Here is a 24,873-nt window from a genome sequence, read left to right as displayed (position 1 = left end):
TGTTTGGGTGTATATTTTTTGGTTAATAGACTGATAGGCAGATAATGATTATTTGTATCCTCATTTTCATGTTGTTAAAAGAAAGCTAGACTATATTGAAATACTGTATGGCTTGGTTATATGACAAAGAATACTCAAAAGAATTATGACTAAACAAAATGAATGGAGCGAATTTGGAGTGGCAGTTATTTTTCCTTTGAGCAAATAGTGTTAGAGTAGAGCAATGGGAAAGACATGGAGCAGAGTGTAACCTTTGCTTGAGAGGTTACATGTTCTGGAAGGTATCACTTAATGTAATATTTCTTACTATCATAAAAAATATTTTTGTATTCAACATTCACAAACGTGTGTTTGTATTCAGTGTGTGACTGTCAAACCTCAGATGGGCGGGGTCCAATGTGGGCAGGGCAAACGTTTGACTCCGCACACATTGATCCTCGCCCCGAACTGCACACTGCAGTCAGGGGTACTTGCTTGGATCTGCACACTGCAGTCAGGGGTACTTGCTTGGATCTGCACACTGCAGTCAGGGGTACTTGCTTGGATCTGCACACTGCAGTCAGGGGTACTTGTCAAAACTTGGTTTAATGAAAAGATGAGTCGAACAAAGGTGGGAAGAAATTATAATTGCAAGAAGAAACAACGTGAAAAAAAATCGTTTGAATAAAGAATTGTAATGATGGGACGTGAAAATACTTTTAATGAGTAAAACATACACTTACCACGTTTGAATCTATTTTCTTCATACGATTGAATTTCGTTTTTTCATACGATTAAATATTTTTTGTTAATCTTGCTTTTATTTTTATTTTCAAAAATATTTCAGTTATTGCTTTTCTTACATCAATACATTTGAGCTAAATTTGGCTCCATAGTTGTCTCCCAGTTAGTTCTTCACTAAAATAGAGGCCCACTGTTTTTTTGAGTCTGACATTGTGTATTGTGTGTAAGCTGGGATGGTTGAATGAGGATATTTTTTCTCCTTTTCAAATAAATCCAGCGTTTGCTTTGAACAGCTGCAGAGTGGATCTGGGAACAGACTATGGACCTACTCCAGTACACACAAATCGACAGAGAGTCAGTAGGACGCCGTTACATAGAATCATGAGTAATGCACTGTACTCATCTGCAAACTGTTTGTAGGAGTGCAGGAATAATCATCTGATGGCAAAAAAAAATGAAACCAAGAATGCTGTCAGACCGCCTGATGGATATAACTTTTGGACAGAATTTGTTTTGGCCAAATATTTTGGACAGGAGCCCGATGACAGTCAATTTAAGACGAGAACTTTTGGATAGTCACTAATCCTCGGATTGTACCCAGAATCAGATTACCAAATAGGCATGCCGGGCACGTGATCCAGGACCCCAGAATAGCATATTTCAATAGATCATTTTGAATTGTGGTTAGTTGGAAGCACTTGAGGGGCCCCAAATGTGATAGTCTCCCCCTGACAGTGCAATGGTTTAAACCTCAATAAAACAAGATAACACTGCATTGTGTGGTTACTTTTATGTTCAGTTAAAACAGTACATATTTTCCCTCACACACCAAAATAAAATATTTACAATTATACAAAAAACTTTTCTCAGTAAACAATTTGTTAAACGTTGCAAAAATCTTGACAAGAAAATGGCTTTCTGCAAAAAAATACAGCTTAAATTATAAGTAAAAGGTGATATTACAGTGCAAATTTCCAGTTTCTTCTAAGAGGAAAGTCAAGTTTAATCTGAAAGTTGTTATTGTGTGCGCAGATGTCTCGTCTCCGTAGTCCTTTCTCCAAAGTGTCTTCAGACCAGCATGGTCTCTTCATCAGGGACAAAGACAAACTTCCTTGGTGGTACCACCACCTGGTAATTATAAAAGTATAGTCAGTTTCTCACTGCAATTAACCATAATGAAAAAAATCTACACTTGCTTTAAACCCCCCTGCTTTGCTCCTAACACCCAGTGAATAAAATTACGTTAAGTAGATAATTTACATGTAACTTTCATTCCATCATATTCCGCCTTAGCTCGCTATCACTTTAACAAATTGGGGACCCTGATAGTATCACCAAATAAAATAAAGCAGTTAGTTTGTGTCCTGCTTTATTTATAGTGTATTGTTGTTTCCTTTCTGGTAAGGTCTTTCCCTTTTCCCTTATCGTAGCAGCAGCCCAACAGTCTTATTTATAACTCAAGTTAAGTGGCAGGCATTCACAGCCTCTAGACCCTAGCCTCCTGAGGGCAACCATGATTTTCCACAGCAACAACATAGCAAGCAGTTACCACAAGTTAATGAACCCAGAGAAACATTACAGGCTACACTCTAGCCTCTCTCTGTGTGTTTCTCTCACTCCCTTTTGTTTTTACTTGTTTCTGTCAATTTTTAATTGCCCTGTTTCTTTATCTCATTCCAGTTCCCCACCTGGTGTGGTGTTTGGCTGCGTTCAAAGTACCACAGCTCTTGATAATGGTAAGGTATCAATGATTAGTTGTGGTGGTTAATCTGAAAATAACATCAACGCCAAAATCTGACTCAGATAGCAAGGTCAAAATCTACCTATGCACTCCTTTGTAAAAATGCATCTTAAGATACACAAGGCTATTTATCTTAGACCGTTTAGATCAGATTCTCTCTCACCAATTTTCTTTCATTTGTTTTTGAGCTTTTCCAAGATGAAATAGTGTCTGAATACGTTGGCTCTAGAGAGAAACACTTTCCCAGATGGAGCCATGCTAATTAATTTCCAGTGTGTGCTCTTAGGCTGGTGCTAAAGCATTATAGCATTAAGTATTAACAAGCCCAGGATACAGCTGGAATACCCAGCCAATCTTCATATTATTAAGGCCAGTATGTTTTCCTAGCCATGAAAACAGACCAGGAAAATATGTGCCACGGGATGTGTTTTCACTGACATTTAAGGCATTTAACAGACACTCTTATCCAGAGAGTGACTTACAGCAGAGTGCATACATTTTCATTCTGGACACTCGTGGAAATGAATCCACACCCACTGTTAGCACCATGCTCTACCCATTAAACTTTCAGTAGTTGACAATCTTGTTCTGCAGACAATTACACACACACAGACATACACTGACCTTTCTGAGGGAATGGATACTGGCGTTGCGGATGGAGTCCATGAGCTGATCGTGTGAGGAGCGCATTGGGGTGGGCGGTCTGCTGTACTCCTGCTCTCGCTTCTCCGCCACCGGCCTTAGTGCGTTTTTCAGCTCCTTAAGGATGCTTTTGGTCTCCTTCTCTTTCAAGCCTTTCTTCCCCCTCTTTCCCTTCCCCCCTTTTCCCCTCTCCCCCTTAGCGACCCCCTCGTGGAGCCTTATCACCTCGGCTATCTTCCTAGTCGGCTTCTTCTTCTCCGCCGGGGGGCGGCAGGGCGGGGGAGGAGGGGGCGGCGGTGGAGGGGGGGGCGGCGGCGGCGGTGGACCTGGCGGGGTCTGTCTTTTGGGGAGTTTGGGGGACTGCCACGGTGACACCCGCGGGGAGCCGTACGGCGAGGAGCCCGGTGTGACCTTCATCAGAGCGTTGGTGCGGGGGTTAACCACCCCCTCCAGCCCACCTGGCTGGTTCTGTCTCTGCTCCTGCAGGCGTTTCTGCCGCTGTCGGTCCATGTTACGGGTCAGGATGCCAGTCATGCTCATCCTGGGGCCCGGGAGCTGGAACTGGTAGCCCAGTTTGATCAGGGTGTAGTTCTCCCTCAGCACCTTCACCATCTCCATCTCCACCTAAATGGGGCAGGGGAAACAGAGAGAGAAAGGGAGGGAAAGAGAGTGAGAAAAAGAAGATGGAAACAACATTTATTTTCTCCCCTCCCGATTATATGATGTCCTTCATCACAGCAACTCCCGGGCAACTCTGACGCACAAGCCTTTCTGCTTCCCATAACACTGTCCGCTAAACCATGAATTACTCGCCAGGAACCAGTATGCTTGGAGGTGTGCGCATTCTCCAGCCAACAACCACGGCCGAGCATGCAGGCACCTAACATACAACAAGCAGTCACTACAGTGCAACGAGTGAAGGCAACCCTGTTAGATATCCTGCCCATCTGCCCCTGGACTTCGTAGAGTAAATTTACACCACCCTTTGTGGTACCACCGGGCACTGTCAGTTCACCGTGGCCTGAATTTGAACTCACAGCCCTTGAGATGATGGTTTACCTTTCTACTGCTGCAGTAAAATGTGTGTTAGGGGAGAACAGCAGTAACATTCAGACTGACCTGTCCTCCACACATGTGTCTCTGGTTGTGAAAACGCAGCTCAGTCAGGGTGCTGTTGCTAGGAAGCGCCTGGACCATCGCCATAACCCCTTTCCCCGTCACATAATTGGACTCAATGTTCAGGCTGACAATGGAGGTGTTCTCCCGCAGCGTTTTGGCGAGGGCCAGCGCCACAGCATCGTCAGCTCGTGTGTTGGCCAGGCTTAAGACCCGCACGTGCATGTTGGAGCACAGCGCCTTGGCGAAACGGATCAGGGTATCCTGGGAGATGTCTTCGATGTTGTTGAGGTTAACCTCTGTGAGCTCAGGGTCATTGCTGAGGACTTTCTCAAGGGCGTCATCGACGACGGTCGGGTTGCCGTCTGTGTTGGGGTCAATCGGGGGTGGAGGCGGGGTTTGTCTAATGGGTCTAAGAAGGCTGGGGGAGGAGATGGTAATCGATGGTGGGGAAACAACAGAATCCTTCGGGGCTGCCGTTATCAGTTTCTCTTCCTCCTGTTCATCCTGCTCTTCCTCTGTTTCAGTTTCCTCTTCTTCACTCTCCTCTTCCTCCTCTTCCTCCTCCTCCTCCTCCTCCTCTTCATGCTCATCCTTTTCTTTCTCACTCTCATCTTTTGTCTCCTCTGCTTCACTGTTGCTTTCTGTCACGCAGCATTCCTCTCTCTTCTCAGCGTCGTCATCCTGTTCAGAAAAAGTGTACATTGTCATTAATCAGACCCCAACATCTAATTAAAGCTATACCCTAATGTAATGGAAGGCAAGCAGAACACATCCTTCTGCAATTTTAGGCCAATTTCAAATCTCTAAGCTAAATCCTTGTTGTTTTTTTTACATTTAAATTACTATCTTAGCATACATTCAGTTTTTGAAATATACAACACCTGTACTTGTGAACTCGAGCACGTTGAATTTGAAATCAAACATCACTAGGTGGTTAAATTACAGGCTGTCAGCTTTAATTGTAATGTATTTTCATCCATATCAGATGAACCAATTAGGGCAACAAACCTTTTCAAAATTGGCAACAGGTTTTCTTAAGGCCAAAAAACATTTTAGTTGCAAGACATTGGTGCCATCCATGTATTTATGAGGGTAATACATTAGATCATTGCGTATATTGATCTGGGGTTACAGAGATTTTTACAGTTCCTTCAGAAAGCATTCAGACGCCTTCACTTTCTCCACATTTGTTGTGGCTTAGACTTAATATATAACTGATCGAAGATATTTTTGCCAAAACTCTACATAAAATTTCCCATAATGACACAGCAAAAACACTAGAAATGTGTGCCAATTTATTGAAAATGAAAAACAAAAATATCTCATGTACTCTTGTGATGAATTTAACTGATTGGACATTATTTAGAAAGGCACACACCTGTCTATGGCAGACAGTACTACGCCTGAATGCCAAGTGCTACATCTGGAGAAAACAAAAGGTACATCACCTGGCTAATACCATCCTTAAAGTGAAGCAGGGCGGGGGAGCATCATGTTATGGGGATGCTTCTCAGCAACAGGGGAACTGGTCATGATTTTAGGAATGATAAATGGAGAGGTCTGTGAAGAACGACCTAAAGCACACAGCCAAAATCAAGCTGAAGTGGCTTGAGGACATGTCTATGAATGTCCTTCAGTGTCCCAGCCAAAGCCTGGACCCTATTACACATCTGTACTTCACAGATGCTCCCCATTCAATCTGACAACTTGAAAGAATTAGAGATTGACACTGAATCCAGGTGTGCAAAATTGGTAGAATCATACTCAAGAAGACTCAAAGGCTGTAAGTGCTGCCCTCATGTACAATTACACAAATTAAAAAAATGTTATTACTGGGTAAAACATATTGAATAAAATATACATTAAGTCAATAACAAAATAAGATGTGGAGAAAGTGAAGGGGTCTGAATATTCTGCGAAGGCACAGGGCCTGTGTGTACCATCTGAGTAGCTGTAAAAATTAAGAAACATGGCAAAAGTGCCTCTGTTGATTTGCCATGCCAATACCGAAAGACACATTGACTTTAATTGCATTGCTGATGCAGCCCAAAAATGGGGGTTGGTCCCTCCGATCCTTTGGCAATAGCAGTTGTATTAAATAGTTAGAACCGAATAGTTGGCAAGGCATTTTACAGCCTGAATGTTCCTATACTTTAAAACAGCCTGCTCAAAAATCTGACAGTTTAAGTCTAGTCCTGGACAAATAAACTGAACTAAATGGAAAATCTTCATAAGAATTTATTTTTAGTCCTGACCTAGACTTAATCTTTGTCCATCCTCAGAAATTATAGAAATTTTTCCAAAGATCTATTTAAATCTATTTAAAGAGCGGTGTCTGTTGTTTATTATATAGGTTTACCTATTGCTTTCTTTATGTACTTCATGTTATTTCTTTCTTTTATTATTCATGTTTTATCTTCTGTTTTTACTATTTTACTTGTGAAGCATAATGGAATGCAATTTAATTTAAGAAAAAACTGCTTTACAAATGCAGTTAATGATATTCCATAATATCTTTTCCATTACTCCAGTGTGGCAGTATGTTATCATAATTAAACAATTCAACATGACTACTAGTTGAACAGAATCCCTATAGACCTTACAACACTAAGCTAGCAGAGTTTCGGGCCTGATCACTGACCTGTTTGGGGCTGCTTGCTTCCCCTCTCTCATTCTCCAGTATCCGCTTGGTCTCGTTTTCCCAGTACTTCATCAGGGAGTCTCTGCTGAAGGTGCCAGTCGGGGTCTTGTCCGTCTGGTCCCTCTGTCTTAAGCCGATGGGTACATTGGCATCAGGGTCTATATCGGCAAGTTCCTTCTCCAGCTCTGCTAGCTCCTCTGGGCTGAGGGAAGCCAATAGTTCGTCCTCATCCACGTCCTCATACTTACTAAGCTCCCGACGGTAACCAAAACTGTTCATCGCTGAGGAGATTGGCCCCTGGATAAGGCTCCAGGTAGATTAGTGTAGAATCTTTCCTAGACAGATGTCCAGTCAGAGTGAGGTTTCTCTGGATGTGTGGGTCCAGGGAGTCCTGCTCGGTTTGATTTCTCTGCTTCTGTTCGAACAGGACCAGTGGAGTGTTTGAAGGGTCGTGTTGGATGTCTGGGTTGATGTGTGTACGTGTGTGCGCACAAGTGTGTGTCCTTTGCTCCTCTGTTCTAATCTTGCCAGCTGCTATGGAGGCCTTAAAAGAGAGATCAGGGGAGCGCAACAAAGCGTCGGACCATGATTCACAGAGCTTTTTTGGGAGGCTCTGCTCTAGAGCCACAAAAAGCATGTGAGCTCAGAAAGCAGAGTGGCCCTGGTCAGGCATGACAAACACATTGTGCACTACCATAAAAAGCCCAACCAGACCCAAGAGAGACATGAGCAGAGTGACAGACAAAAAAAGACATGTGGACAGAGAGAGACACAAAACAATATTTAAATCAAGACCGACACACAACAACAGTAAAAAAACAACAAGGGACACAATGATGAAGAGATAGACAGAGACACATGCCAACACAAAAATAGACAGACAGACAAATAACATGAAAACAAAGGGAGACATAACACGAAGACAGCGAGACAAACAGACTCATAACAACATGAAAACAAAGAGACAGATACAGAACAACATAAAAACAGGCACAGACACATAACATGAAAAAGACAGACAGACAGACCCATAAAAACATGACTCAAGACACAAACAGACTCGTAACACAAACTGAGACGCATAACAACATGAAAACAGACAAGATATAAAACAAAACAGACAGAGACACCATCATAGTCTGGGCTATCGTTTGGCGGCTTGCTAAAAGAATCATGACAGGTTAGCTAAATAGGTATGAAGTACTTCTGGGCTTTTAGTGGCTCTCAAAAGTATTCACACCCTTTGGACTTTGGAGTTACAACATTAAATCAAAACTTATTTAAATAGGGGTTATTGCCACAGTTCAACACAAATTGTTGAAAACTAAATGGAAGAAGTTGATTGCAAAGTATTCACCCCTTTGCAATAACAAACATGAATGAGCTGTGGTACAAACAAATTCCTATAGAAGTCACATGATTTGTTGAGTCCACCTATGTGCACTCAAGGTGTTCCACATGATTTCAATTTATATTCACCAGTCTATGGGAGATCCCACAGTTGGTTAGTACAGTTCCTAAGAAAAACTACATCATAAAGCCAGGATAATTCAAACTGATTCTGGAACAAGGTTTTTCAAAAGCACCAACCAGGGACGAGGGACAAGGCCGAAAACAAATACTGGATTGCCGTGATCATGGGCCCTCAGGTGGCACTGCATTAAAAACAGACCTGATTCTGTAGTCCTGTGAAATTATTTTTGGGAATCATGGACGCTGCATCCTCTAGACTAAATAGGAGAGGGACCATCTGGCTTTTTACCAGCGCACAGTTCAAAAGCCAGCATCCATGATGGTATGGGGGTGCATTAGTGCACTTGGCATGGGTGACTTGCATATGTGAAGGCACCATTAATGCTGCCATCTAGATTACATATTTTTCAGGGAAAGCCTTGCTTATTGCAGCAAGACAATGCTAAACCACATTATGCACGTATTAAAACATCCTGGCTCTGTAATAAGAGGCCAGGTGCTACACAGGCCTGCCTGCAGTCCAGACCTGTCACCCATTGAAAACATCTGACGCATTATGAAACAAAAATATGACTAAGGACACCTCAAACTGTTGCGCAGTTGAAATCCTATATTTCAGCTGCTTGAGCAAGAATGGGAGTACATTTCACTTTCCAAACTACAACAATTGGTCTCTTCGGTTCCCAAACGAGAAGAGGTGATGCAACACATTTGGAAACATGTCCCTGTCCCAACTTGTTTCTGGCATCACATTCATAATGGACTTGCATTTTTACAAAAACAATAAAATGTTTTAGTTTCAACATTTGATATGTTGTCTTTGTACAATTTTCAATAAAATATAGGGATAAATGAATTGCAAATAATTGCATTCTGTTTTTATTGGAAACAGGGTTGTACAACAATATCAACATTATTTTAAACAATAAGCACTGTAACTAATGTTTGGTACAACACCTGTGAGGTATGCTGTTGGCAGCATAGCAATATGGGGATGCTTCTCTGCGTCAGATTCTGGAAAACGTATGAAGCGAGAGGGTAAAATGTATACAGAGAAGCACAAAGAAATCATGGAAGAACACCTACTGAAGTCTGCAAGAGACCTGGTAGTTGGGAGAAGATTAACCTTCCAACAGGACAATGACCGCAAACATACAGCCAAATCCACACTAGAGTGTCTCGGGAAAAAAAATGATAAATATCCTGGAGTGGCCCAGCCAATCCAATTGAGAATATGTGGAACGATTAGAATATTGCTGTTCACCAAACGTCACCATTTAACCTGACGAAGACTTTTCCAAATAAATGTAATGCTGCCAAAGGTGTCTCCACCAAATGTAGGGGTGAATATCTATGCAAACAATTATATTCTGATTTGTAATTAACTTAGAACAATTTGAAGATTGTATTTATCACTTTTATCAAAATTATGGACTTGGTGTTGATCAGTATGTTGATTTGCATGTTTTCCCACTTGCATGTAGAAGTCTGTAATTTTGATCATAGGTACTCTTCAACTGTGAGTGACGCAATCTAAAACAAAAATCCAGAGAAATCACATTGTATGATTTTCAAATAATTAATTAGCATTTTATTGCATCACATAAGTATTTGATACATCAGAAATATTTGGTACAGAACCTTTGTTTGCAATTACAGAGATCATACGTTTCCTGTAGTTCTTGACCAGGTTTGCACTGGTCAAGAACTTCAGCAGGGATTTTGGCCCACTCCTCCATACAGACCTTCTCCAGATCCTTCAGGTTTCGGGGCTGTCGCTGGGCAATACAGACTTTCAGCTCCCTCCAAATATTTTCTATTGGGTTCAGGTCTGGAGACTGGCTAGGCCACTCCAGGACCTTGAGATGCTTCTAACGGAGCCACTCCTTAGTTGCCCTAGCTGTGTGTTTCGGGTCGCTGTCAAGCTGGAAGACCCAGCCACGACCCATCTTCAATGCTCTTACTGAGGGAAGGATGTTGTTGTCCAAGGTCTCGCGATATATGGCCCCATCCATCCTCCCCTCAATACGGTGCAGTTGACCTGTCCCCTTGGCAGAAAAGCATCCCCAAAGAATGATGTTTCCACCTCCATGATTCACGGTTCGGATGGTGTTCTTGGGGTTGTACTCATCCTTGGAGTTTAGACCTGTCACGTCCTGGCTGTGCCCCTAGCCATCTCTGCGCTGGGCTCGGGGCATAGCCAGGACAGGACAGGAGGTGGCCTTTAGCCACCTCTACTCCTTTTTTTGGTTTCCCCAATTGGAGGCAGGTGTTAGTCATTGCCTCCAATTGGGGACCCTATTTAAGTTTAGTTTGTAGGCCCCAAGGCGTGGTTCATTTTGGTTTTGTTTATCCTGTGTAAGGAATACCCACGTCACTGGTTGCTGCTTTTTGTTTTGTTGGAGTCCTGCATTCTTTATTTTGTATTAAATGGATTACCTTACCTACCTCTACTCTGCGCCTGTGTCCTCTTCATCCCACATCCGTGACAGAATGAACCACCACCAAGAGACACAGCAGAAATGGACGGTAGGGGAACTCCTCGGTTGGCCGGACAGCGACACCGAGGAGGAGGAGAACCCCTACTGTCCTCTGCGGCACACCGGGCCTCCACAGCATCCACCCCGGAGGAGACGTCGACAGAGGCGACGTAAGCAAACCTCCGTGTGTCCGCCCCAAGAATTTCTTGGTGGGGTGCTGTGGGGGCAGGCGGAATGGAAGGACGCAGCCGTGCCACCCGTGCTCACGTGTGGGGTAGTCCAGGTGCCCCAGCCCTGCCCGGTGCCAGCTCCTAGGCGTCGGGCAACAACGCCGGGGGGGCCTATGAGGGCTTTCCCTGATGTTGGGAGATGTGAGGACTGGTGGGGCTATCGGGACCCGCCGTACCGGTTCTCGCAGCCAGCGCCCCCTGCTGCCCGGGAGCCGCAGCCGGCGCCGCCAGCGCCCCACACTGCCCGGGAGCCGCAGCCAGCGCCCCCCGCTGCCCGGGAGCCGCAGCCAGCGCCCCCCGCTGCCCGGGAGCCGCAGCCTGCGCCCCCCGCTGCCCGGAAGCCGCAGCCTGCGCCCCCCGCTGCCCGGAAGCCGCAGCCTGCGCCCCCCGCTGCCCGGAAGCCGCAGCCTGCGCCCCCCGCTGCCCGGAAGCCGCAGCCTGCGCCCCCCGCTGCCCGGGAGCCGCAGCCAGCGCTCCCCGCTCCCTGGGAGCCGCAGCCAGCGCCGCCAGCAACCCCTGCTGCTTGGGAGTCGCAGCCAGCGCCCCCCGCTGCTTGGGAGCTGCAGCCAGCGTCCCCCGCTGCCTGGGAGCCGCAGCCAGCGCCGCCAGCGCCCCCTGCTGCCCGGGAGCCGCAGCCAGCGCCCCCCGCTGCCTGGGAGCCGCAGCCAGCGCCGCCAGCGCCCCCTGCTGCCCGGGAGCCGCAGCCAGCGTCCCCCGCTGCCTGGGAGCCGCAGCCAGAGCTCCCTGCTGCTTGGGAGCCGCAGCCAGCGTCCCCCGCTGCTTGGGAGCCGCAGCCAGCGCCCCCCGCTGCTTGGGAGCCGCAGCCAGCGTTCCCCGCTGCCTGGGAGACGCAGTCAGCGCTGCCAGCGCCCCCCGCTGCCCAGTGGCCGCAGCCGCCAGCTCCTCCCGCTGCCCAGTGGCCGCAGCCGCCAGCTCCTCCCGCTGCCCAGTGGCCTCAGCCGCCAGCTCCTCCCGCTGCCCAGTGGCCTCAGCCGCCAGCTCCTCCCGCTGCCCAGTGGCCGCAGCCGCCAGCTCCTCCCGCTGCCCAGTGGCCGCAGCCGCCAGCTCCTCCCGCTGCCCAGTGGCCGCAGCCGCCAGCTCCTCCCGCTGCCCAGTGGCCTCCGCCGCCAGCTCCTCCGGCTCCTACTCCTCCGCCGGCTCTTCCGCCGGCTCCGGACCCTCCGCCGGCTCTTCCGCCGACTCTTCCGCCGGCTCCGGACCCACCGCCGGCCCTTCCGCCGGTTCCGGACCCTCCGCCGGCTCCCCCGGCTCCTGCTCCTCCACCGGCTCCTGCTCCTCCGCCGGCTCCTACTCCTCCGCCGGCTCTTCCGCCGGCTCCTGACCCTCCACCGGTTTCCCCGTCTCCTATTCCTCCGCCGGCTCCCCCGGCTCCTACTCCTCCGCCGGCTCTTCCGCCGGCTCCGGACCCTCCGCCGGCTCCCCCGTCTCCTGCTCCTCCACCGGCTCCTATTCCCCCGCCGGCTCCCCCGTCTCCTGCTCCTCCGCCGGCTCCTACTCCTCCGCCGGCTCTTCCGCCGGCTCCTGACCCTCCGCCGGTTTCCCCATCTCCTGCTCCTCCGCCGGCTCTTCCGCCGGCTCTGGACCCTCCGCCGCCTCCCCCGGCTCCTGCTCCTCCGCCGGCTCCTATTCCCCCGCCGGCTCCCCCGTCTCCTACTCCTCCGCCGGCTCTCCCGCCGGCTCCGGACCCTCCGCCGCCTCCGCCGGCTCCTACTCCTCCGCCGGCTCTTCCGCCGGCTCCTGACCCTCCGCCGGTTTCCCCATCTCCTGCTCCTCCGCCGGCTCTCCCGGCTCCTGCTCCTCCGCCGGCTGTCGGCCCTCCGCCGGTTCCCCCGGCTCCTGCTTCTCCGCCGGCTGTCGACCCGCCGCCGGCTCTCCTGCCGGTTCCTGTCCCTCCGCCGGCTCTCCCGTCTCCTGACCCTCTGCCTCCCTGGCCTGTCCCTGCGGCTCCGCCTCCCCGGCCTGTGCCGGCGGCTCCGGGCGCTGAGCCTCCGCCGGTCCGGGTGTGGTCGTCCCGGTCTTGCGGTCGGGAGCCCGCGCCTTTGGGGGGGGGTACTGTCACGTCCTGGCTGTGCCCCTAGCCATCTCTGCGCTGGGCTCGGGGCATAGCCAGGACAGGACAGGAGGTGGCCTTTAGCCACCTCTACTCCTTTTTTTGGTTTCCCCAATTGGAGGCAGGTGTTAGTCATTGCCTCCAATTGGGGACCCTATTTAAGTTTAGTTTGTAGGCCCCAAGGCGTGGTTCATTTTGGTTTTGTTTATCCTGTGTAAGGAATACCCACGTCACTGGTTGCTGCTTTTTGTTTTGTTGGAGTCCTGCATTCTTTATTTTGTATTAAATGGATTACCTTACCTACCTCTACTCTGCGCCTGTGTCCTCTTCATCCCACATCCGTGACAAGACCAAAAAGCTATATTTTTGTCTCTTCAGACCACATGACCTTCTCCCATTCCTCCTCTGGATCATCCAGAGGGTCATTGGCAAACTTCAGACGGGCCTGGACATGCGCCGGCTTGAGCAGGGGGACCTTGTGTGCGCAACAGGATTTTAATCCATGACGGCGTAGTGTGTTACTAATGGTTTTCTTTGAGACTGTGGTCCCAGCTCTCTTCAGGTCATTGACCAGGTCCTGCCGTGTAGTTCTGGGCTGATCCCTCACCTTCCTCATGAGATCTTGCATGGAGCCCCAGACTGAGGGAGATTGACCGTCATCTTGAACTTCTTCCATTTTCTAATAATTGCACCAACAGTTGTTGCCTTCTCACCTAGCTGCTTGCCTATTGTCCTGTAGCCCATACCAGCCTTGTGCAGGTCTACAATTTTATCCCTGATGTCCTTACACAGCTCTCTGGTCTTGGCCATTGTGGAGAGGTTGGAGTCTGTTTGATTGAGTGTGTAGACAGGTGTCTTTTATACAGGTAACAAGTTCAAACAGGTGCAGTTAATACAGGTAATGAGTGGAGAACAGGAGGGCTTCTTAAAGAAAAACTAGCAGGTCTGTGAGAGCCGGAATTCTTACTGGTTGATAGGTGATCAAATACTTATGTCATGCAATAAAATGCTAATTAATTATTTAAAAACCATACAATGTCATTATCTGGATTTTTGTTTTAGATTCCATTTTTCACAGTTGAAGTGTACCTATGATAAAAATTACAGACCTCTACAAGCTTTGTAAGTAGGAAAACCTGCAAAATCAGCAGTGTATCAAATACACGTACTCCCCACTGTACCTCTAGTAGACCAGTGGTTGCTGGAATCAAGAGAAAAGTGCTGCATTGAAATAATGACTTTTAAGTGACTTTATCACCGCTCAAGACTATTCTGACACCACTGGCCTTTCAGCTCTATAAGCTACTTCAGATAAGTTTTTCAAGGTAAGATATTGTTTCTATATAGTAATAATGTAGAAGGAGATTGATCTATGACTTGAATTGACTTTGATTTAGTAAGATTGCTCCTAAAATAATGGGAAAAGAAATGCATTAATGAGTCAGTTGGCTTATTTGAAAGACTATGTTATCATTTAGGCTTGTCAAAGAAAAGTGAAGGAGCTTTTCTGTGAGCTGGCACACTAGTCAACTCTTTATCTCTCTCTCTCTGGTACAGTGCTAGCGTAGAGCTTTTCAACAGACCTTATGTCACTACTCTAATTATCTGAATAAATGAAAAATTGCAGTCATTTGGAGAACAACGATGGTCTTAAGTTTATCTATGAAGCTTTGTAAAAGCTATTCTCTTCCTGTTCAATTTAATGTGGAATGTTAAAGTTGTTACTGAACAATTATGTCCATATCACATGTCCAAGGCAAATTTCTCTTGGCTAGATTAAAGTTGACCATATTCAGTAATGACATCCAGAGAGGTGCTGCTGTGAGGGATGCTCTCTGATGAAAGCAGAAGGATCCCAGTGGACAAAATAGTCAGGCGAGGCATTTTCAACATATTTTCAAGCATTGTATTTTCAACTTTTTGGGCTCAAAGGAAATTTACATGGGATTACTTGTAGGTAGCAACACATTTTCCACTGAAGGTGCATTGTGTTGACAGGCCAGGAATGCAGATGTTTAGACAACAAAGGTCTGGCAACATTGGAATTCTTAAGATCACACAGCAATGGGAATATTAGCTTACAGAAAAGGCACATACTGTAGATCAGGAAACCAGAACCTGCGTGAAGTTGGCACCCCATCCAAGGCAAAACTTTGGCAAAATAGGCTCAATCGTTTGTGCTCAGTTTGTGCTGGTTTGTGCCATTAAAAAAAATTGTTAGTGCTGCTATCATTTTATAGATATTAAAGAATATTTTATAGGTCATTCTGAGGTCACTCAGCCCCCCAACATGCTCCAAATAGTCAACCAAAATATTCTTGTTTGTATGTGCTTCGGTAAGAAAGTTGCTAAAACAAAACTTGAACCGGCACAAACAGAACACAAACGATTGAGCATATTTTGAGTGAATCTGTAGCATGTTGGGGGGCTGAGTGACCTCGGAATGATCTATAAAATATTCTTTATAGGTAAAATTCACTCAAAATAAGCTCAATCGTTTGTGCTTCTTTTGTGCCGATAAAGGTTTTGCGACTGCTTTCTTACAGATATCGTGGAAGAATAGTAAAGCCATATCCAGTAGGAATGTAGGTTATGTACCAAAAACAGTAGCAGCACAAACAAAACTTTTAGTGGCACAAACTGAGCCTATTTTGAGGCAGTTTGGAACAAGTTGGTGGGCTAGTGACGCCTTCATCTAAAATTAAATGTCTAACAGCCTGTCCACAGAAGCAATCATTCAATCTGATTCCAAACTCTCCACCATGGCCAAGACCAAAGATCTGTCCAATGATGTCAGGGACAAGATTGTAGACCTACACAAGGCTGGAATGTGCAACAAGACCATCGCAAAGCAGCTTGGTGAGAAGTTGACAACAGTTGGTACGATCATTCGCAAATGGAAGAAACACAAAAGAACTGTCAATCTCCCTCAGTCTGGGGCTCCGTGCAAGATCTCACCTCATGGAGTTGCAGTGATCATGAGAACGGTGAGGAATCAGCTCAGAACTACACAGGAGGATCTTGTCAATGAGCTCAAGGCAGCTAGGACCATAGTCACCAAGATAACAATTGGTAACACACTACACCATGAAGGACTGAAATCCTGCAGTGCCCGCAAGGTCCCCCTGCTCAAGAAAGCACATGTACAGGCCGTCTGAAGTTTGCCAATGAACATCTGAATGATTCAGAGGAGAACTGGGTGAAAGTGTTGTGGTCAGATGAGACCAAAATCGAACTCTTTGGAATCAACTCGCTGTGTTTGGAGGAGGAGGAATGGTGCCCATGACCCCTAGAACACCATCCCCACTGTCAAACATGGAGGTGGAAACATTATGCTTTGTGGGTGTTTTTCTGATAAGGGGACAGGACAACTTCACTGCATCAAAGGGACGATGGACAGGGCTATGTACTGTGAAATCTTGGGTGAGAACATCCTTCCCTCAGCCAGGGCATTGAAAATGGATCATGTATGGGTATTCCAGCATGACAGGGGCTAAAGCCTCCCTAAAATAGGCCTAACGACGTTCCTGGTATGAGAACAAAAAACGATTGAGCCTATTTTGCCAAAGTTTTGTGTTGGTTGGGGGGACAGCTTTACGCAGGTGAAAGCAGGCACTGTGCTTGGGCTTACAGTTAGGTCCGGAAATATTCTGACTGACAAGAATAATTTTGGCTCTGTACGCCACCACAATGGATTTGAAAGGAAACAATTGAGATGCAATTGAAGTGCAGACTTACAGTTTTAATCCAAGGGGTTGAACAAAAATATTGTATGAAATGTTTAGGAATTGCAACTATTTTCATACACCCTTATTCCAGGGGCTCAAATGTAATTGGACAAATTAACACATTCATAAATAAAACATTCATTTTGAATACTTTGTCGAGAATCCTTTGCAGGCAATGACTGCTTGAAGTCTGGAACGCATGGACATAACCAAACACCATTGTAAAAATATTCTTTGCCTTAAAAAACTCCTGGGTTGCGTTCGCAGAATGTTTTGGGTCATTGTCCATCTGTTAAGTGAAGCCCTGTCCAATCAAATTTGCTGAATTTGGCTGAATTGGAGATGACAATATATCCCTATACACTTCAGAATTAATCCAGCTTCTTCTGTCACATCATCAATAAACATTAGTGACACTGGGCCATTGGAATGCCATGCCATCACACTGCCTCCACCATGTTTTACAGATGATGTGGTATGCTTCGGATCTTGAGCCATTCCAAGCCTTCTCCATACTTTTTTTCTTCTCATCATTCTGGTACAGGTTGATCTTAGGTTATCTGGAATATATGCTATTCCAGAACTGGGCTGGCTTTTTTAGATGTTTTTTGGCTAAATCTAATCTGGCCTTTCTATTCTTGAGGCTTAGGAATTGTTTTTGACCTTATGAAGTCTTCTCTTTATGGTAGACTTCGATAATGATATGCCTACCTCCTGGAGAGTGTTCTTCATTTGGCTGGATGTTGTGAAGGGGTTTTTCTTTTCCATGGAAAGGATCCTACGATCATCCACCACTGTTGTCTTTCTTGGACGTCCAGGCCTTTTTGTGTTGCAGAGCTCACCAGTGTGTTCTTTTTTTCTCAGAATGTACCAAACTGTTGATTTGGCCACTCCCTGCTATCTCTCTGATGGATTTTTTTTTTTTGCAGCCTAAGGGTGGCAGGTTTCATTTGCATTAAGAGCTCCTTTGACGGCACGTTGTGGGTTCACAGAAACATCTTTCAAATGTGAATGCCACATTTGGAATCAACTCCAGACCTTTTACCTGCTTAATTGATGAAGAAATAACAAAGGAATAGCCCACATGTCCATGAAACAGCTTTTGAGTCAACTGTCCAATTACTTTTGGTCCCTTGAAAAAGAGGGGGCTACTTATTAAAGAGCTGTAATTCCTAATCCCTTCCTCCAATCTGGATGTGAATACCCTCAAATTAAAGCTGAGAGACTGCACTTTAAACTCATGTTTAACTGTAACTTGAATATATTTTGGTAAACAGCCAAAATTACAAGACTTGCGTCATTGTCCAATTATTTCCAGACCTAACATGTTTAAAATGTGGACCACCAAATGACCTGGATTCAAATATTATTTGAAAACATATTTAATATAAAATGTATTTGAAAAGCCAAATACTGGACTATGCTAATGCATTCTGAAAAATGTAAATATGCTCCCATGAATCTTACCCAGTTGTTGAAAACAGTATTTAAAATAAATATTTTGTAGACTAAAATTACTGAAATATAATAACTTTTTGTAGTGACAATATTGAAATTCTCATAAAAAGTATTTTAAATACCATCTACTCAATTAAATACATATTTAAACCCAGGTCTCATGTGCCCCTAGTGTTTTTTTTTTAAGATTAGTCAACTGATCTGCTTTGGGAAGATGGCCCAAATCCTAAAATCTATTTTGGGTCTGTTACCTATGACATCTGGCAGATAGAGTGTCTGTGTGCCAGGGAGAGTTAAGCTGCTGTCAGTAACACCACCGTCTCACAGACCCAGATCAACACAACAAACAAATATTATTCAATTTAGTATTTTTTTTACATTCATATAAGCTCTGAAAATAAGCACAATTATTGGTTAAAAGGCCAAAGAGTGGACATATAAAAACTGGGGTGAAATTACATTGAAAAGGAGTCTACATCAGTGACCTGGATCAGTGAAGCTGCTGAAAAGTAAACCTAACTCTATCTAGACCTAACTCTTTAGATAAAACTTTATTAATTGTGATTCAGGTCAGGATCAGGCCAGACCAGTGTCCAATGAGTGTTTATGTATAAACTGAAGAGCTCTCAAAGGGATATTTTTAGTCCTGACCTGCTTTTGCCTTGGGGAGAGGTTATAAGACCACACAGTGAACACACATTGTATTTCAAACTATTCAACTAAACTTTCCCAAGCAGGTTTTCTGGAAAATTCAAACAAACATAAAAAAAGGAAAAGGCTTCTTATCAGGCCCGCACCTTTGACCTCTGAGGCACCTTATCTGTAGGCAGTTTTCTTCATTAGTAAACAGATGTTTTGGACCAGCTATTTTTCTCAGAGTAGATTATGCATAGTTAATGACATAGTTAAACTGGATAGCACATCTCTGTCTGCATAGCTTGCTAGTGTATAATAGTAGTATTGGTGTATACCTGACAAATCACCAAATCACTTGTGAGGGTGGGATGTGATACACATTTCTGATAACTAGTGACTGACAATGAAACTAGATGTCCAAATTCTTCCCATATTAATATCTAATGCAATTGGTTGGTCAAACCCAGCTCTCCAGTGATTACACACTGCTCCCACTAGGGAGTATGAAAGAGCCATTACAGCTCTTAAATTACATAGTAAAATCCTGGCGAAAGGCCTATTTGAAGTGTTTGAACTAATATTACATTATCAAATTAGAGCAACTACTTGTCTGTGTGGCAACTTTGAACTGCCTGGTCCCTCAAAGAGCAGTGTTGACTTAGTTTTCCCTTAGGTATACTCATACACACTGCTCAAGAAAATGAAGGGAACACGTAATCCTCACAGTATAACCCCAATTCAATTAAACTCCAGGGATATCAGTCTGTCCAGTTAGGAAGCATAAGTAATTGTGAATCAATGTCACCTGTTCTGCTCCTTTGTGCAAAGAGGAACAAGAAGAGTACTGTCAAAGGAGAACCCTACAAAATGACCTCCAGTAGGCTACTGGTGTGTATGTTTCTGACCAAACTGTCAGAAACAGACTCCATGAGAGTGGCATGAGGGCCCGACATCCTCTAGTGGGACCTGTGCTCACAGCTTAGCACTTTGCAGCTCGATTGGCATTTGGCAGAGATCACCAGAATTGGCAGGTCCACCATTGGTTCTCTTCACAGATTAGAGCAGTTTCACTCTGAGCACATGTGACAGACAAGAAAGAGTCTGGAGACGCCGTGGTGAACGTTATGCTGCCTGCAACATCATCCAACATGACCGGTTTGGTGGTGGGTCAGGGATGGTCTGGGGAGGCATATCCTTGGAGGGTCACACAGACCTGGTGCAGGACAATGCCCAGCCTCATGTGGCCAGAGTGTGTAGGCAGTTCCTGGATGACGAAGGCACTGATGCCATTGACTGGCCCTCACGTTCCCCAGACCTGAATCCAATTGAGAACCTCTGGGATGTTATGTATCAGTGCATCCAACACCGTCAAGTAGCAGTCCAGGAGCTCACTGATGCCCTGATCCAGGTCTGGGAGGAGATCCTCCAGGACACCATCCGTCGTCTCATCAGGAGCATGTCCAGATGTTGTCAGGAGTGCAGACAGGCACGTGGGGGCCACACACACTACTGAGTCACATTATGAGTTGCTGTGATGAAATTCACGCAAGCTGGAACAGATTTGTTTATTTAAATTTTTGATGTAAGTTTGAAACCAGCACTCAATCGGTTGATGATTTTGTTTTCCACTGACCGTTGTTAGGTCATTTTGTTCACAACTAATTACACAATGTACAGTAAAGATTTGGATCTTTAACATATTTCCTTCATCGAGACCCAATGTGTGATTTAAGTGTTCCGTACACTTTGGTGCGCATTGTATATAAGCGAACATGATAGGACACCTAGTGGTCATCGGTTGTTTCATTGTGACCTCTGTGAGCCATTAGCTATCATAAATGTTTTTGTGTCCCCCCCTCCCAAAAAAAACATCATAATTGGGTAAGTCCTCTTTCTACCACAAAAACCCATCATCATCAATGTACTACAGCTAAAGCTGACACAAGGAAGTGAAAAAGACAGCCTTCCAAGGAGCACATGGCATTTCATGTTCTTTCATATTTTTCTATAATATGAAAATGAAAAAGGATGCACCAATGCTCTTGTTTTTTAAATGTTTTATTCAAGGTATGTAATGCTGTTCACATACATTGTTTTGAATATATATGGTGTGACATGTCCTTTGGTGTGACATAAAAAGTTCCAAAGGAAAACATTTAAATAAAAATCTGCCAGATTCACAGCATGTGCCCAAAAGTAGATTTGAGGATATACAATGAACTCCAAGGTATTTGGTGACATTGTCCACTTTAATTTGAGGGTATTTTCAAATGTGCGGTAAAGCAATTAAAATAATTATTTGCATAATCTTCTGCAGTTTGTTGCAATTAACTGTAATTTTAAAATTTGTTAGGATTTGGCCCTAAATAATACATTTTCTGTTTAAAAAGTGGTGCATTATTTTAAAGACATACTGTTTCATTGCAAAACTTCTGACTGTGCTGGACATGATATAAAAAAGTGTACTTCTTCCAAATTGGTACAGACCTCAGTGTCAGGAGCCACGGCCCATAAATGAACACAACTGGCAGCATCTATTGTAATTGTAAATCCTTGTAAATCTAAAGTTTGCCGGGTTTTAGGACTATGCAGACTATTTTACGTAAATCTTTGACAGCCGAATTTGTAAGATATATTGCGTTAGGTTAAGTAACGTTAGAATAATAATCCATAAAAAAACAAACAGTAGGCTGTATTTCAAACCGGGGACATTGTGCTCCATAACACAGGTGCTCTACCTACTACTCCAAACAGGAACTTGCTGTTCCTGAAGAGGCGGGTAGTGGAGTTACAACATCAATATGTAATAACTGATTTTCTTTCTAACCCAAACCTTAACCCCAGTGCTGTGATACCTAAACTTAACCCAAACCCTATCCTGGACCCCAGTGTATTAATGGCACCTGAGAGCTGTCAAAGGACACCTGCACCAGGCTGGGAAGACTTTATACTGATATGTTCAAACAGGTGCCATTAATACAGGTAACGAGTGGAGCCTCTTAAAGAAGAAGTTACAGGTCTGTGAGAGCCAGAAATCTTGCTTGTTTGTAGGTGACCAAATACTTATTTTACCAAGGAATTTACCAATAAATTCATAAAAAATCCTACAATGTGATTTTCTGGATATTTCTTTCTCATTCTGTCTCTCATAGTTGAAGTGTACCTATGATGAAAATTAGTGACATAGTTAAACTGGATAGCATATCTTTTTAAGTGGGAGAACTTGCACAATTGGTGGCTGACTAAATACTTTTTTGCCCCACTGTAAGTATTTGATACATCAGAAAAGCAGGACTTAATATTTGGTACAGAAACCTTTGTTTGCAATTACAGAGATCATACGTTTCCTGTAGTTCTTGACCAGGTTTGCACACACTGCAGCAGGAATTTTGGCCCAGTCCTCCATACAGACCTTCTCCAGATCCTTCAGGTTTTAATCCATGACGGCATAGTGTGTTACTAATGGTTTTCTTTGAGACTGTGGTCCAAGCTCTCTTCGGGTCATTGACCGGGTCCTGCCATGTAGTTCTGGGCTGATCCCTCACCTTCCTCATGATCATTGATGCCCTACGAGGTGAGATCTTGCATGGAGCCCCAGACCGAGGGAGATTGACCGTCATCTTGAACTTCTTCCATTTTCTAATAATTGCACCAACAGTTGTTGCCTTCTCACCAAGCTGCTTGCCTATTGTCCTGTAGCCCATCTCAGCCTTGTGCAGGTCTACAATCCCCTGATGTCCTTACACAGCTCTCTGGTCTTGGCCATTGTGGAGAGGTTGGAGTCTGTTGGATTGAGTGTGTGGACAAGTGTCTTTTATACAGGTAACGAGTTCAAACAGGTGCAGTTAATACAGGTAATGAGTGGAGAACAGGAGGGCTTCTTAAGAAAAATTTAAAGTTCTGTGAGAATTCTTACTGGTTGGTAGGTAATCAAATACTTATGTCATGCTATAAATTGCAAATTAATTATTTAAAAATCAACCAATGTGATTTTCTGGATTTTTAGATTCCATCTCTCACAGTTGAAGTGTACTCACGATAAAAATTACAGACCTCTACATGCTTTGTAAGTAGGAAAACCTGCAAAATCGGCAGTGTATCAAATACTTGTTCTCCCCACTGTATATGTTAGGTTTTAGGCAATTCGTAATATATTATACGATTTGGTAGTGCATTGTAATGTAACCTAACCTAACGTAACATATCATACAAAATCGGGTGCCATGGATTAACGTTAAATAGTCTGCGTAGTCCCCTGAGACCACATTGCATATTCGTATTTCCGACAACTTGGCACAGTGCATCCTATGTACTAACGGATGTCTGTAATAACACGCTATTGGGCAATATTCACAGATGAGATGGGTAGCGTGTAAACACGATTCACAACATAAATGCATAGACTACTGTGATGGCAATTTCTGAAATTTCCACAACACTACTCTCGTTGCTATAGTGGAAAAAAAGTACCTTACCTAGGATGTGATTTGGACAGCTCAAAAACAAGTCAAAAACAACCCGGTAGACCAAGCAACAATGCTATAGTTTTTGATCAATGAATAACCTGCTTTTAGTGGTGATGACAAGAAACAACACAGTCCAACAGATCAAGAAATCTCCAGAAGGTAGACATAAATATCTAAAATATTACCACAAGCAGAAGAGAACAAAAACAACTTCAGAGGACACAAGATGCAAACCATTAGTAAGCCTCCAGAAAAGAAAGACCAGGTTACAATTTGCTAAAATGTACCTTTAAGCCTTTAACCCAAAAACTTTCTAGGACACAGTATAGTCAATGGAAAATAAACATGTTTGTGGTTTGCACCTATGCTCATTATTCGTCTCTATCATGTATTGTATTTCCACATACGGTATAAATTACTGATCTCCTGTTTGATCTCCATTGTACATTTTATTGTATGTGTAACTGTGTTGTCTTGTAATTGTAACGATTTTGCCCAGATTGTCATTGTCAACAAGAAATGGTTATGAATCAGCTTACCTGGTTATATGAAGCTGAAGGAAAAGATTTAAACAAACTGATCAAATTCTAGAACTATGGGCTTGGTCATGTGTGGCTGCAACAGGAACTGGCTCACTTGTTTTCATTGATGATAAAACTGCTGACGGCATCAACATCTTGTTTGTTCAGACACAACCAAAGGCCTCCAAACTCATTAGATCGCACTTCAGCATGAAGCAGGACAATGACCTCAAACACACAATGTTATAACTAACAAATACTTTTGGAGTTTACTGTATTGAATGGCTTTTCAAAGTTCATGTACTGTTTGTTTTTGAGAAGAGACTTGAATTTATCAAAATAAATCTATGCTTATTTTACTGAAATGTCACAAGTTAATACGTTTTTCTAAAAATGGGAAGGATAAATAATAAAAATGTATTCTCATCAAAATTATATCAACTTCTTTCCATTTTACACATGATAATTACCATGTCATACATTCTATTTTTTTAAATATTCAATATTAGTATCATTCCACAGCATCATGTTTGTATCAGAAATCTTTGCATGCTTAAACCTCAACCACACAGGCATTCAGAGCAAAAACCTATGTGGAAATAATTTGAAGAATTACAAACATTACAACTGCTAAAATTGGTTTGAGCATATCCACTGTATGTTAGCTATTGCATTAATCGCAAGGAACAGCCAAATGTAAATTGACTAAAGCGAGTGCATTGAACAGGAGAAAAGAAATACACGCCAGAGAATAATGCATTTCCCGCCCAACAATCAACAGTTAAGCTCCCAGGCATCCGACCTACCACAGGGAGTCGCCAGAGCAACGACCCCCAGGCACAGTTGGTATGCCGCAACCAGAATTCCTACACCTGGCTGCAATGATGCAGCAATACTGTGAAGCAGGGACTTATTCAATATTATTAGTGCTGCACCACTCAGGC

General features: G+C 44.4%; 1 protein-coding gene across 1 annotated transcript; it reads right to left on the bottom strand.

Moving 5' to 3' along the window:
* Positions 1–1,524: 1,524 nt before the first annotated feature.
* On the bottom strand, positions 1,525–7,503 carry lmod2b (leiomodin 2 (cardiac) b). Its single transcript, XM_010886880.5, has 4 exons — positions 6,867–7,503; positions 4,226–4,906; positions 3,089–3,730; positions 1,525–1,851 (listed from the first exon to the last, which is right to left on the bottom strand). The coding sequence occupies exons 1-4, from the start codon at positions 7,143–7,145 to the stop codon at positions 1,792–1,794; spliced, it is 1,662 nt and encodes a 553-aa protein (XP_010885182.4). The 5' UTR covers positions 7,146–7,503; the 3' UTR covers positions 1,525–1,791.
* Positions 7,504–24,873: the final 17,370 nt, after the last annotated feature.

This window comes from Esox lucius, chromosome 23 (genome assembly GCF_011004845.1).
Source record: "Esox lucius isolate fEsoLuc1 chromosome 23, fEsoLuc1.pri, whole genome shotgun sequence".
In the NCBI taxonomy this organism is placed as follows: Eukaryota; Metazoa; Chordata; class Actinopteri; order Esociformes; family Esocidae; genus Esox; species Esox lucius.
The sequence above is the reverse complement of the archived record's forward strand: the minus strand, read 5'-3'. Positions and strand labels throughout refer to the sequence as shown.